This window comes from Nematostella vectensis, chromosome 1, assembly GCF_932526225.1.
Source record: "Nematostella vectensis chromosome 1, jaNemVect1.1, whole genome shotgun sequence".
Taxonomy (NCBI): Eukaryota; Metazoa; Cnidaria; class Anthozoa; order Actiniaria; family Edwardsiidae; genus Nematostella; species Nematostella vectensis.
In genome coordinates, this window is record NC_064034.1 from 21,193,352 (window position 1) to 21,205,191 (window position 11,840).

At 39.7% G+C, this 11,840-nt stretch overlaps 1 protein-coding gene across 2 annotated transcripts; it reads left to right on the forward strand.

Moving 5' to 3' along the window:
* Positions 1 to 69: 69 nt before the first annotated feature.
* Positions 70 to 8,255, forward strand: LOC5518238 (HMG domain-containing protein 4). Of its 2 annotated transcripts, none has more exons than XM_048731950.1 (6): positions 70 to 2,550; positions 2,869 to 2,947; positions 3,334 to 3,398; positions 4,688 to 4,858; positions 6,426 to 6,548; positions 8,085 to 8,255. In XM_048731950.1, the coding sequence occupies exons 1-6, from the start codon at positions 169 to 171 to the stop codon at positions 8,130 to 8,132; spliced, it is 2,868 nt and encodes a 955-aa protein (XP_048587907.1). In that variant the 5' UTR covers positions 70 to 168; the 3' UTR covers positions 8,133 to 8,255. The 2 variants fall into 2 exon arrangements, with proteins under 2 accessions (XP_048587907.1, XP_048587938.1); XM_048731981.1 differs by having other exon boundaries at positions 2,872 to 2,947.
* The last annotated feature ends 3,585 nt before the right edge of the window (positions 8,256 to 11,840 follow it).

The window sequence follows — 11,840 nt, forward strand, 5'->3', positions numbered from 1 at the left end:
TTAGTCTTTTTAGTGCATGTCTGTGCTCTTAAAAGATATTTAATATTTTCACACCATTAGTTACCAGGCTTTTTCGACAAGCCAGATGGGCGCCATTTTGATTGTCTTATTGTAGTTTTGATGTTGTATTTATTTGTAACGCATTTTAACAGCTAGAGGCTCACGGTTATGTCTAGTAAAAGGCCCTCGAAGCGTAAACGGGTATCAGGAACACCCACGCAAGACCTCGAGTCGCCGATTGGCGGAAGTTCTCTGCCAAAGTCGGCGAAATACGATGATAACTTGCTTGCCGACTCATCGTCAATTCGACGATCGTCTAGACCGCCAAAGCCCAAAGCCATCGATGAAGATTTCATAGAAATCGGGTTGGGCTCCCCAAAAAGTCACACAGAAGCTCCAACTAGCAGGTTTAATTTTCAGCCAGCGCGAAGACAGAGTTTGGAATCTGCTGAAACGAGTGTAGAAGCTTCGGCCAGACGGTCATCTAGAGCCGCCAAACCGAAGAAGCTAGCTGAGGAGTTTGTTGATTTGAACGCTCGATCGCCGAAAACTGAGGACCAAGTTCGATTACTAAGTAGCACCCCTAGTGATGTGAGTAATAAAGATGCTGCTAAGGTAAGGAAGTCTTCACGCCCGCCCAAACCAAAACGATTTGGTGATGACGATGGCATGGATACCAATTTGAGCTCCCCAAAAAACGATTTTGATTTTCAGCTGCCCATTGCTTTAGAACGTGCTGCCAGTACTTCAAGTGCTAACTCTATGGACAACCCAGCGTCTCCTGAAGGCACAAATGTGAGAAGGTCCTTTAGATCGCCCAAACCAAAGATCTTAGATGGTGAGCTTCCTTTTCTAGCATTGCCACCAAAGAGCATTGACCTCACAAAACAGCCAGAGAGTCTGAGTACAGCAGGGTCTAGAACACTTTCCAAGGCGAATAAAACAAATCCTAATCAGATGAGTAGCACAGGACAGGAGTTGCACCCTAACAGTGGTCTTCCAAAGCCAGGTGGTCCAAATACGAAACACAGAATAAGTGCAGATCTCACTGAAGGCCATAAAAGGGAAACAAGGAAAAGCTACAAGAGCTTTTTAAAAGAACTTGGGTATGAAGAGAGGCTGGAAGAGTTGCCCGAGAAACCTGGCGGACCTGTGAAAAAAGGTAAGGGGAAGGACAAGTCATCAAACTTTGATGATTCCAGAGAATCTGTGAGGAAAAGTGGAAATGCTAAGAAAGATGCTCCAGCTTTGAAATTGTCACCATTTCAGCCAGAGGCAAATAAAGGTGCACATGTTCCACCAACATCTGATGGTTCACCTAAAGTCAGAGTCTCTTCAAGGACACCCATTCCAAAGAGAACATTTGCTCTACTGGATGAGTCTTTAGATCTTGTATCTCCAACTGCACTTGGGGGCATTTTGTATGAATTTGATGCTCCACAGCAGAGGAAGAGAGATAGACCAACTGAGGATTTTGATCTTGGCCCGACTCAAAAAGAGGTTGCTGGAGGAAAGTCAAGGAAGGCTACAAGTGTGAGGGAAGCAAGTGAGACTGCCCCTCTTCCTAGCGTGTCATCAGCAACACAAGAAAAGACCCCCAAACTGAAGCCCTCGAAAAAATCAAGAAAAACAACAACCCCGACTGCAGTTCCAGAGGAAATTGCCAATACTGATAGTTCTTTTGCAGTGGAAGGGCCAAAGCAAGTTAAGAAAAGTAACAAGAACTCGGGGAAACAAGGTGATAAAGCCATAACTTCTACTAAACAGGGGGCGGCATCAAGGGAGAAACCAAAACACAGACACTCAAAAAGTAAGGAAGTTGACAAATCTCATAGCGAAGTGAAAGAAGAGGATCAACATATCATACTGAAAGTACATCTCACTCATTCAGACAGTTCAGCGCACAAGAAGCATCATACACACATAGACCCTGAGAAAAAGCACCATACAGACAGCAATAAACATCACTCTGACAGCCCGACTAACAAAAAGCACAAGCACAAGCATTCATCACCCAGTCAAGATGAAGCTGCTGATGGGAAAAATAAGAAGTCTGTGCAAGAGAAATCAGTGGTTGATAAGTCTGGAAAGCCTGCAAAAGCTTCAAAAAAGCGTGAACATAGTAGCTCAGGAGGAGATAGTGATAGTGTAACAAAGAAAAAGAAAAAAAAGGCTGCAGGTAAGGGAGATTCTGTTCAAACTAGTGAGGATGGTGCAAAGGATGTGAAAAAGATATCCATCAAATTCAAGGGACTAACAGGCGTCCCGTCTGCTGAGCAAGTCATCTCGGAGAAAAAAAAGAAAAAGAAATCAATTTTGCCTCCAGAGACACAGCTAGGATTACCGAAGCAAGAACATGTTAAACTTGTGATAAAGAAAGATAAGGCTGGAAACGTCAGTGGTAAAAGTGATGTTAAGTCTCCACAAAAACAACCAAAAAGACAAGATCACAAACCAAAAACCCCGAAAGCTTCACCAGAGAAGAGATCCTGTGGGAAGGAGAACACTGCAAAGAAAGCGAAAGAAGACAGAGGAACACCAGAAAAACAGGTAAATGGGTACTGTAACTTTTAAGATGTTTCTTGATACTGTAAAACACACATAAAATCTACTTAATAAACAGTTTCAAAGCTGGGGCCTTACAGTATTGCATCAATGTGCACACAAGTTTCTCGTAAATAGCAGTTTTTAGTAAATCTAAAAGATTTTTGAACAAAAGAAACATCAATTGAATATTAAGGAATTAGCTTGTCTGGGGTGGATTTATAGTAATATGTGAATGGTGTGAACGCTAATAATAAGGTTAACTGACCTTTTCATCATTTGCTTAGTTTAACTCAATTCCACTCACTTTTTATTTATTTGAAGAAGAAATCCTTAGTCACTGGTTATCTTCTGTATTGTAAGCAAGAAAGGTCTAAGATAGCAGAGGCTAATCCAGGTTTAGGTGAGTGTGCTGACATCCTGTTTATACAAAATGAAGTAAACAGTGTTCACCCTTTATTGAACTTCACATTGTGTACAAGGAGGGTCATAGAACTTTGGAAGATGGCTCATGTATACAGTACATGAGAAGGACCCAGGAAAATGCTATTAAAGGCTTTGAAATGTGCTGAAAAGATTACCAACCCCTCACCTTCTGCCCCACTGCACCTTACTCCTCTATGTTATGTTTCTAAGCTGTGTAGATATGTATCTTGGCGTGATAAGTGTGTGCCCTATAAGAAAAGCATAGTGACAAAAGTGCACAGATCATCACCTGTAATTTGACTTTGTCCAAGATTCTCTTTATCTGTGATTCTAAAGCATTTGTGTTGCTTGTTACTGTTTCAGAATTCGCTAAAATAAGCATGAAAGTTGGTGAAGCATGGAACAGTTTGCCAGAAGACGACAAGCAGGTTTGAGCTCTTTTCAGCCGACGACTCATATTGTTTTTAACCAATGTTGAAAAAACGAGTATGAGGAAATCTCCAAATAACTAAACCGAATTCCACTACTTTAACAAATTCAGTTGAAAATACTGCAACAGCTTTGCCAACTCACCTTATGGAAATGCCTTCTCATATTTTGCTTTCTTAAGACTGTGTTTTATTTGTGTTAGAACTGTTACTACTGTATGTTTTAGATTCACATGTCCCCTTCCCTAGCCTACCTGTAGGCTTTGATAGCTTTTCCGCCACAAAAACCCTGTACAGGGCTTCTGGAATTACGCAGAAAAAAACTCAAAATTACGCGGGATTCTTTGCTAAATTACGCGGAAAATCAATCATTACGCGCTAAGTTACGAAGGATTTTGCAATACATGTTTCTTTAAAAAAATCAAAATTTTGCAGGATTCTTTACTGAATTATGCGCTAAATGACACGGAATATCAACTGTTATGCCCAAACTACATTTTGTACCTAAGGAAAGCACGAAATAACTTGAAAAGGTTTATTTTATTGCGCAAAAATATCTTAGGCGAGTTTTCATTGGCTCCTAGCCACCAGCCAATGAAAAAAGGTATTTTATCATAAGTACTAGGCCTTCGCGGTTTAGCAAAAAACGCCTAGTCATTTTATTTGTTTTGAATTCAGTTCGCAATATCGCACTCTTACGAAGAATATCTCTCGTTTTTTACGAGAAATTGAGGTAAGAACCCTAAAAGAACACATCAGCTGTGCACTTAAATATTTTGTCTTTCAAAATTGAGCCAAATTACGCGGGATTACGCGGAAATTTGTGGTTTTCGCGGAGAAAGCCAAATTACGCGTTTCCGCACAAGCGCGTAATTCCAGAAGCCCCGCCTGTAAACACAGAGTTCGCATACCACAGCCGCCATCTTGGATAATGCGCTCTGCGGGGGGGGGGGGGGGGGGGGGGGAGAAAAAATATGTGAGGCAGGGGGAGGGGGGAAGAACGCTACAGGATGTCTTGCCTTTTTCCGACAATCGCCTCCCCTGGCAAAGCGCATTAACCAAGATTGCAGCCGGGCTATGTGGACTCTGTGTTTTCAGTGATTTCATGCTGGAAAACTATCAAAACCTACAGGTAGGCTACCCCTTCCACTTCACTAATACCCATGACTAGCACCCGCCCAATCACCCCCCACAGATGTTGACTGTTCTCACTCCCCGCTCCCCCCCAAAAAAAGTCCTTTGAAAAGCATAGCCATGGGCTTTGAGCTCTGACATTTTTCTTTTGTTAGGTATACAGAAATAAAGCTAAGGAGATTAAAGCAAAGCAAGGAATACCTGAGTCAAGCAAACCAGAGACAGGCACTTCCAGTGCACCATCAACACAGCCAATCGACATGGCTGCCCATCTTAAACTTCTTGGGGAGTCACTAACCACCATTGGCACGACATTGAGAGCACAGGTACAGTAGTCCCTAATAGTACAGGTACAGTAGGCCCTAGTAGTACAGGTACAGTAGGCCCTAGTAGTACAGGTACAGTAGGCCCTGGTAGTACAGGTACAGTAGGCCCTAGTAGTACAGGTACAGTAGGCCCTAGTAGTACAGGTACAGTAGGCCCTAGTAGTACAGGTACAGTAGGCCCTAGTAGTACAGGTACAGTAGGCCCTAGTAGTGTAGGTACAGTAGGCCCTAGTAGTACAGGTACAGTAGGCCCTAGTAGTACAGGTACAGTAGGCCCTAGTAGTACAGGTACAGTAGGCCCTAGTAGTACAGGTACAGTAGGCCCTAGTAGTACAGGTACAGTAGGCCCTAGTAGTACAGGTACAGTAGGCCCTAGTAGTACAGGTACAGTAGGCCCTAGTAGTACAGGTACAGTAGGCCCTAGTAGTACAGGTACAGTAGGCCCTAGTAGTACAGGTACAGTAGGCCCTAGTAGTACAGGTACAGTAGGCCCTAGTAGTACAGGTACAGTAGGCCCTAGTAGTACAGGTACAGTAGGCCCTAGTAGTACAGGTACAGTAGGCCCTAGTAGTACAGGTACAGTAGGCCCTAGTAGTACAGGTACAGTAGTTCCTAGTAGTACAGGTACAGTAGGCCCTAGTAGTACAGGTACAGTAGTCCCTAGTAGTACAGGTACAGTAGGCCCTAGTAGTACAGGTACAGTAGGCCCTAGTAGTACAGGTACAGTAGGCCCTAGTAGTACAGGTACAGTAGTCCCTAGTAGTACAGGTACAGTAGGCCCTAGTAGTACAGGTACAGTAGGCCCTAGTAGTGTAGGTACAGTAGGCCCTAGTAGTACAGGTACAGTAGGCCCTAGTAGTACAGGTACAGTAGGCCCTAGTAGTACAGGTACAGTAGGCCCTAGTAGTACAGGTACAGTAGGCCCTAGTAGTACAGGTACAGTAGGCCCTAGTAGTGTAGGTACAGTAGGCCCTAGTAGTGTAGGTACAGTAGGCCCTAGTAGTACAGGTACAGTAGGCCCCACTAGTACAGGTACAGTAGGCCCTAGTGGTACAGGTACAGTAGGCCCTAGTAGTACAGGTACAGTAGGCCCTAGTAGTACAGGTACAGTAGGCCCTAGTAGTACAGGTACAGTAGGCCCTAGTAAGGACTATGCACAGTTTCTCATGTGTACCATACCCAAGACAGAGTCCCAAAATGCACAAACATTACAGAGTTTTGTTAAGTATTCCTTCTTCAGGGCAGCTGCAGGTAGCTTGGTTTGTAGAACATATAACAGATTTGGGCCCTTGTGGCTTCCAGAAAACACAGTTACTTGGAGATTTAGAATTTTATTGGACTGTTTGCTAACGATGATAAGGGGCTATTTCCAGATTTGTCTTTTGACATTATCTGAGAGGTCTTTCTGAAAGACATACAGTATAGTATTTTTCTTGCCTTTTCTTGTGAACCTTCATTAGCGGCTAAACGGCAAAACAGCCACTTCACTCCCTCCGTAGGGTGACCTCTTCTAAGAGGTACCAGTGTAATAAAAAAAAATTAAAAATGCTGTAAACTTCTTTTCCAGGAGGCAATGGAAGTTCATGGCACTTTGTCAGTCCTGTTGGATTCTATCCTATGTGCCATGTGCCCTTTAACTTTCTTGACCTCACAGGTCGAGGAGCTGAATGGCTGCTCTGTAAAAACCCAGGTAAGTCCAGGTCATGACACCGGATATATCATCTGATGAAAACAGCTTATTGATTGTTGTTTAAAGCGAGCGCAAATCATTTCTTCTTCTGTGTCTTAAACTGCACTGCAAAAATGTCTATCCACACCAATATTACGGGTAAAAATGAAATTCAAATTTTTCCTATTTTTAATCGTACTAAGAAATCTAAGACTTTGGCTGGACAAGAGCTGAACAAAGCTCTTTCTATTAAACCAAACGGAACAGTTTCATTTACAGGGGGTCACTATTTTCAATGAATATTTAAAGAAGCCGCGATTGTTGAGTAAAAAAAACAGTCGAAGCTTTAAAAAAAGATTATACATTTGGGAATGATATTTTTATTAACTCCAATGTTTATATTGTCGACACGCTAGAGAAGTAAATAAAATTGTTGACTTTACTAGTACTTTGTGTAGATAAACAGTCATCCGAAATAGGCCCGAGCTGATTGATCTTTCCAATGTTCTGGTTTAAAAACGCATTAACCGCGTAAACCCTGCAATAAGGCCCACGTGCTGAATCTTCTAGCTTTATACGAAGTTTCATAATGCATTAATCTCCCTAACAGTTTTCTTATTTTGCGCTAATGATCTCCCTAAAGAGAGTTGCCCAGAATTAAGTGCAATTTAGTTGCACTTTAAGGATGGTTCGAGTTACCAAGTTTAAAGAAGGCCACTCACGCCGCCATTTTATGCTCCCGCAAAATATCGAGTGACTCAAAGAATAAATTTCCATCGGCTGATTCAAGCGATTAACTGAGAAACTTTCGATATCTTTAATAGAGTATCAGACTTCAATCGTGGATGGTTATTTTGAAGTTTTCTTGCAAATAAAACGCTGTATTTTCAGTTGTAAACAATAATAAATGAGTGGTTGATCGACATTCTATAAGGCCTGGCTGTACTAAGCGCGATACATACAACCTGCATTAGCAGCGACAAGATGGTTCTCGGATGGTTGAGAAACATTTTCGTGTCGCGCTCTACAAAATTAGTCGCGCACTACATGTTTTTTATACTGGAAGAGACATGTCGCACTCATGTCGCACTCATGTCGCACTCATGTCGCCTAGTTGAGCTAGTCCTTAACAGATATATTTAAGAATCTTTGAAGGCAAAAAGAAGTCTAACCTGAGTAGGCGGAATTTTGGAGTCACCGGGTTTTTAGTGTTTTGGGGTTTAACCAAATTTGGAAGTCCTTATTGTCCAACGTTCTTTTATTTTCGTAACAAAACATATCCGCGTTTAACACTTCTTGTTCAACAAACCGGGTAATTTTCTCTGGTGGAAATTGGAAACTTGAGCAAAACACCTAAACATCCGTCATAAACACAAAATTATTTTATTTTTCTATTTTCCGGTTATAATTTGTAACGGTTTCCATCAGAACACCTGTTTGTTCATGCCAGACCTTTACGCAGTTTGAATAAATGGAAAAAAGTTAGATTAGAAATGAAACAGTAAACAAAACGTCTTTGCTAATTTATTGACATTTTTCTCTCTCTTTTTTTTCCAGGCGAAAATCCTCGATGACCTTGCATATATAATGCCCGGCCTTGGATGAGTAAATGTATCTTCAGTTTTTTAATGTAAATAGATAGTTTGAGCTGTATGAGTTTTGTTGGTGGTGTACATGCTTTAAGGATTTTAACGCAGGCCGCAAATAAAGGCTGTGACAATACTTGAATACACAGTGTATCACATTTTATTTAGAATCAAAAAGCCCAAACTGTCGCGATCTCGTACCAGAACAATGAATATAATACACCAAAAACTGGAAATCGACTCTGCCAAATTTTCGTCTTTAATAAGACTTCTTCAGGGCAGACTGAAGAAGGTGAATCGTTACAAGCTTATTTACATCAGAATAGTGGCGCGAGACGCAAAAACATTACAACTGACAAAAACGCGCATTTTCTAGAATAGCGCGCGCTATGGATAAAAATAATTTACACATCTCTACGTGGGTTCCTACTACAAAAAAAGTCATCACTATTAAGACCCCGCGAGTAGATAGACTTAAGCCGATAAGCCCACTGGCCTTCCCTTTCCCTAAGCTGAGCCTCAGAGTAACACTTATCTATAAGTTGTACCATAACATTATTAAGACCTAAATGATTGTCGCAATGAAAATGTTGATAGATAAGGTCATCCTTAACTCTTTTACTAACCGGTAAACTAGGGTGCTTATTTAACCTACTTTTATGATTAATAAAACGCTTCCTAAAACTATTGATAGTAGACCCTATGTATTGCTTGCTACACATAGAGCAAGTAATTAGATAAACAACAAAATCTGAGTTACAGTCCAAGTCAAAATTAATGGCATATTTCTTATTAGTAACTGTACTGCGAAACTCCCGCCCTGTCTTAAGAAAGTTACACACCCTACACCTTTTACCGCCACACTTACCACAACCTCTAACCTGAGTACTATCCTCTTTAAGAGAGGAATGCACCAACATATCCTTTAAACTCCTAGGTTTCCTGTAAGCCACCATAGGTACCCTACCAATAGCACCCCTACATCTACTAGAAGATTCTAGAAATATGAGCTAAAATTACTACTACGTGTTGTGTACTATCACGTTGGTAGTAAGTGATTATTTTTTATCGAAAATAGCCGTACAATCGAGAAATATAAACTTAAACGACATGAGCGCCATAGCACAGCGGCTGCTCAAGACTATAAGGGGGGAGGGGAGGAGGGGCAGAACAACTAAAAGATAGACGTGTAGTCCAGATAAAGCAAAAGAAATATTATTTTGGGCGCGCCTTCTGACACTTGACGAATACAAAATAGCAAAGCAAGCATATCTGGACCAATGAAGTTTTCCTAACTCGCGGAACTGGGCAATGGAAACTAAGCACTTTTCAAAACGGTTATGGCTACTATTGGGAGTCCCAAAGCGGGGCTACCTTAGACAATAAATCAATAAAAAAAAATTATAATGAATTAAAACAGAGGTTGCAGATATCGAAATACAAGATTGGAGATCAAGCCTTTTTCACGCTAATTCCAGACCAAGGGAGGAAACAAACTAAGAACATCCAGATAATTCAAATCAGAATATAAACTAGAGGATTATTTACTAAAAGTATCGAATATAGAATATCGTAGGGCACTAACAAAACTAAGAACAAGCGATCACATTCTACAAATTGAAAAAGGTCGCTACAATAAAAAGTATATAACACCCGAATCAAGGGTTTGCCCACGCTGTCAGACTATGGAGAACGAAGTACACTTTCTAGCTAAATGCTCAATTTACAAGAACTAAACAACTAAATGGACATTTCCCAAGCGTTATAGATTTAATAGCTCCAAAAAAAAAAACACCACAGCATTGTTGCTTACTAAATACATTTATGACTGCTTTTTAATTAGGCAATATCACATATAAATGTTAGAGAATAATTGCCAATGTACATCTTTGTTCAGGGCACTCTAATAAAATCTGCCTGTGTCTGTCTATCTGATGGGGCGGATGATTAAAAAAGTGTATGCATAAAACGGGGAGGGGGGATAGTAAGTTTGTCGTGGAGAGCCCTAGGAGACTTTTCCTTATGTTGCTATAGCCTTGTAACCCCGAATTTCCATTTTTTTAATTCTATCTGACCGGTCGGTACGTCATGGCGTATTGACTGCAATGCCTTGATGTTAGTAGTATTTGCAGGGGGTGGTGGGGGGGGGGGGGTTATGAAACATTTGGCCTTTTCAAAACGCGTACTCACCATTAAAAGATACTGTTTCCCTTTTATATCTTCTCTTCCTACATGCCTAAAATGATAACAAAGGGTTATGAAGGCACGCTAAGAAAAATACGATTTCGGTTACCATTTTAGGACGCCAAAGTTGTAAAACCTGTTAGGCATTTGTCACTTTCTATTCTGTTCTATTCTTTCTTTCTTTCTATTCTGTTCTATTCTTTCTTTCTATTCTATTCTTTCTTTCTATTCTGTTCTATTCTTTCTATTCTGTTCTATTCTTTCTTTCTATTCTTTCTATTCTGTTCTATTCTTAGTCTTTCTTTCTATTCTGTTCTATTCTGTTCTATTCATTCTATTCTGTTCTATTCTTTCTTTCTATCCTGTTCTATTCTTTCTTTCTATCCTGTTCTATTCTTTCTTTCTATTCTGTTCTATTCTTTCTTTCTATCCTGTTCTATTCTTTCTTTCTATTCTGTTCTATTCTTTCTTTCTATTCTGTTCTATTCTTTCTTTCTATCCTGTTCTATTCTTTCTTTCTATTCTGTTCTATTCTTTCTATTCTGTTCTATTCTTTCTTTCTATTCTGTTCTTTCTTTCTATCCTGTTCTATTCTTTCTTTCTATTTTGTTCTATTCTTTCTTTCTATTCTGTTCTATTCTTTCTATCCTGTTCTATTCTTTCTTTCTATTCTGTTCTATTCTTTCTTTCTATTCTGTTCTATTCTTTCTTTCTATCCTGTTCTATTCTTTCTATTCTGTTCTATTCTTTCTATTCTGTTCTATTCTTTCTTTCTATTCTGTTCTTTCTTTCTATCCTGTTCTGTTCTTTCTTTCTATTTTGTTCTATTCTTTCTTTCTATTCTGTTCTATTCTTTCTTTCTTTCTATTCTTCTATTTTTTGTGAATTTGTTTTTTAGGAAAAATTTTCCAAGTAAATTTTTTTATCACTAGAGTTGTATTTGATTTAAAAAATGAAATTTTTAGGGATAAAATTATTGAATAAGAGATATCTGTTTTTGCGAATGGTCATCTTAAATTCTCCGCCTCTTTGTTATCATTGTTGATATTTTTCCCTATTCTTTTTTATTTGTAAGCCCTGTCTCTAAAATAATCTCGTTACTATCTTCCAAAGAACGCATAAATATTTATTTTTTCTCCGTCTTTTATATCAAGACAGAGAAAATTATATGAGGTATGCCGGCAAGAATCTTCGATTTGGTCGTTGAGATCTTTAGGGGTTGACTATGAATTCGGAAATTACACATATCCATCATTCTACTTTATTTCCATAACCATATAACTGTCTTCCCAAAGACTTAATCATTTGTACAATACGCTAATCGGGATGTTTACACATACGAATTTTAATTCAAAAGGAGGGAAATTAGAAGTAGATTTCCCATAACGCCCATTTTGTTTAAATGCTGAATCATCATGCAGGGCCGGTCTTATTACATGAAAGTTCGAAGTATGCGCATAAGTTAGAACTTGATGTATATCTTTTTTATTTATTTTTAAATTACCAGCTGCAAACTAGAAAAAAGTCCCTTCTATATCGAAAT

Coding starts and splice junctions, on each gene's coding strand:
- LOC5518238 (XM_048731950.1), top strand. CDS start 169: ATGTCTAGTAAAAGGCCCTCGAAGCGTAAACGGGTATCAGGAACACCC. Junction 2,948..3,333: donor AGAGGCTAATCCAGGTTTAG/GTGAGTGTGCTG, acceptor TTACTGTTTCAG/AATTCGCTAAAATAAGCATG. Junction 3,399..4,687: donor TGCCAGAAGACGACAAGCAG/GTTTGAGCTCTT, acceptor TTCTTTTGTTAG/GTATACAGAAATAAAGCTAA.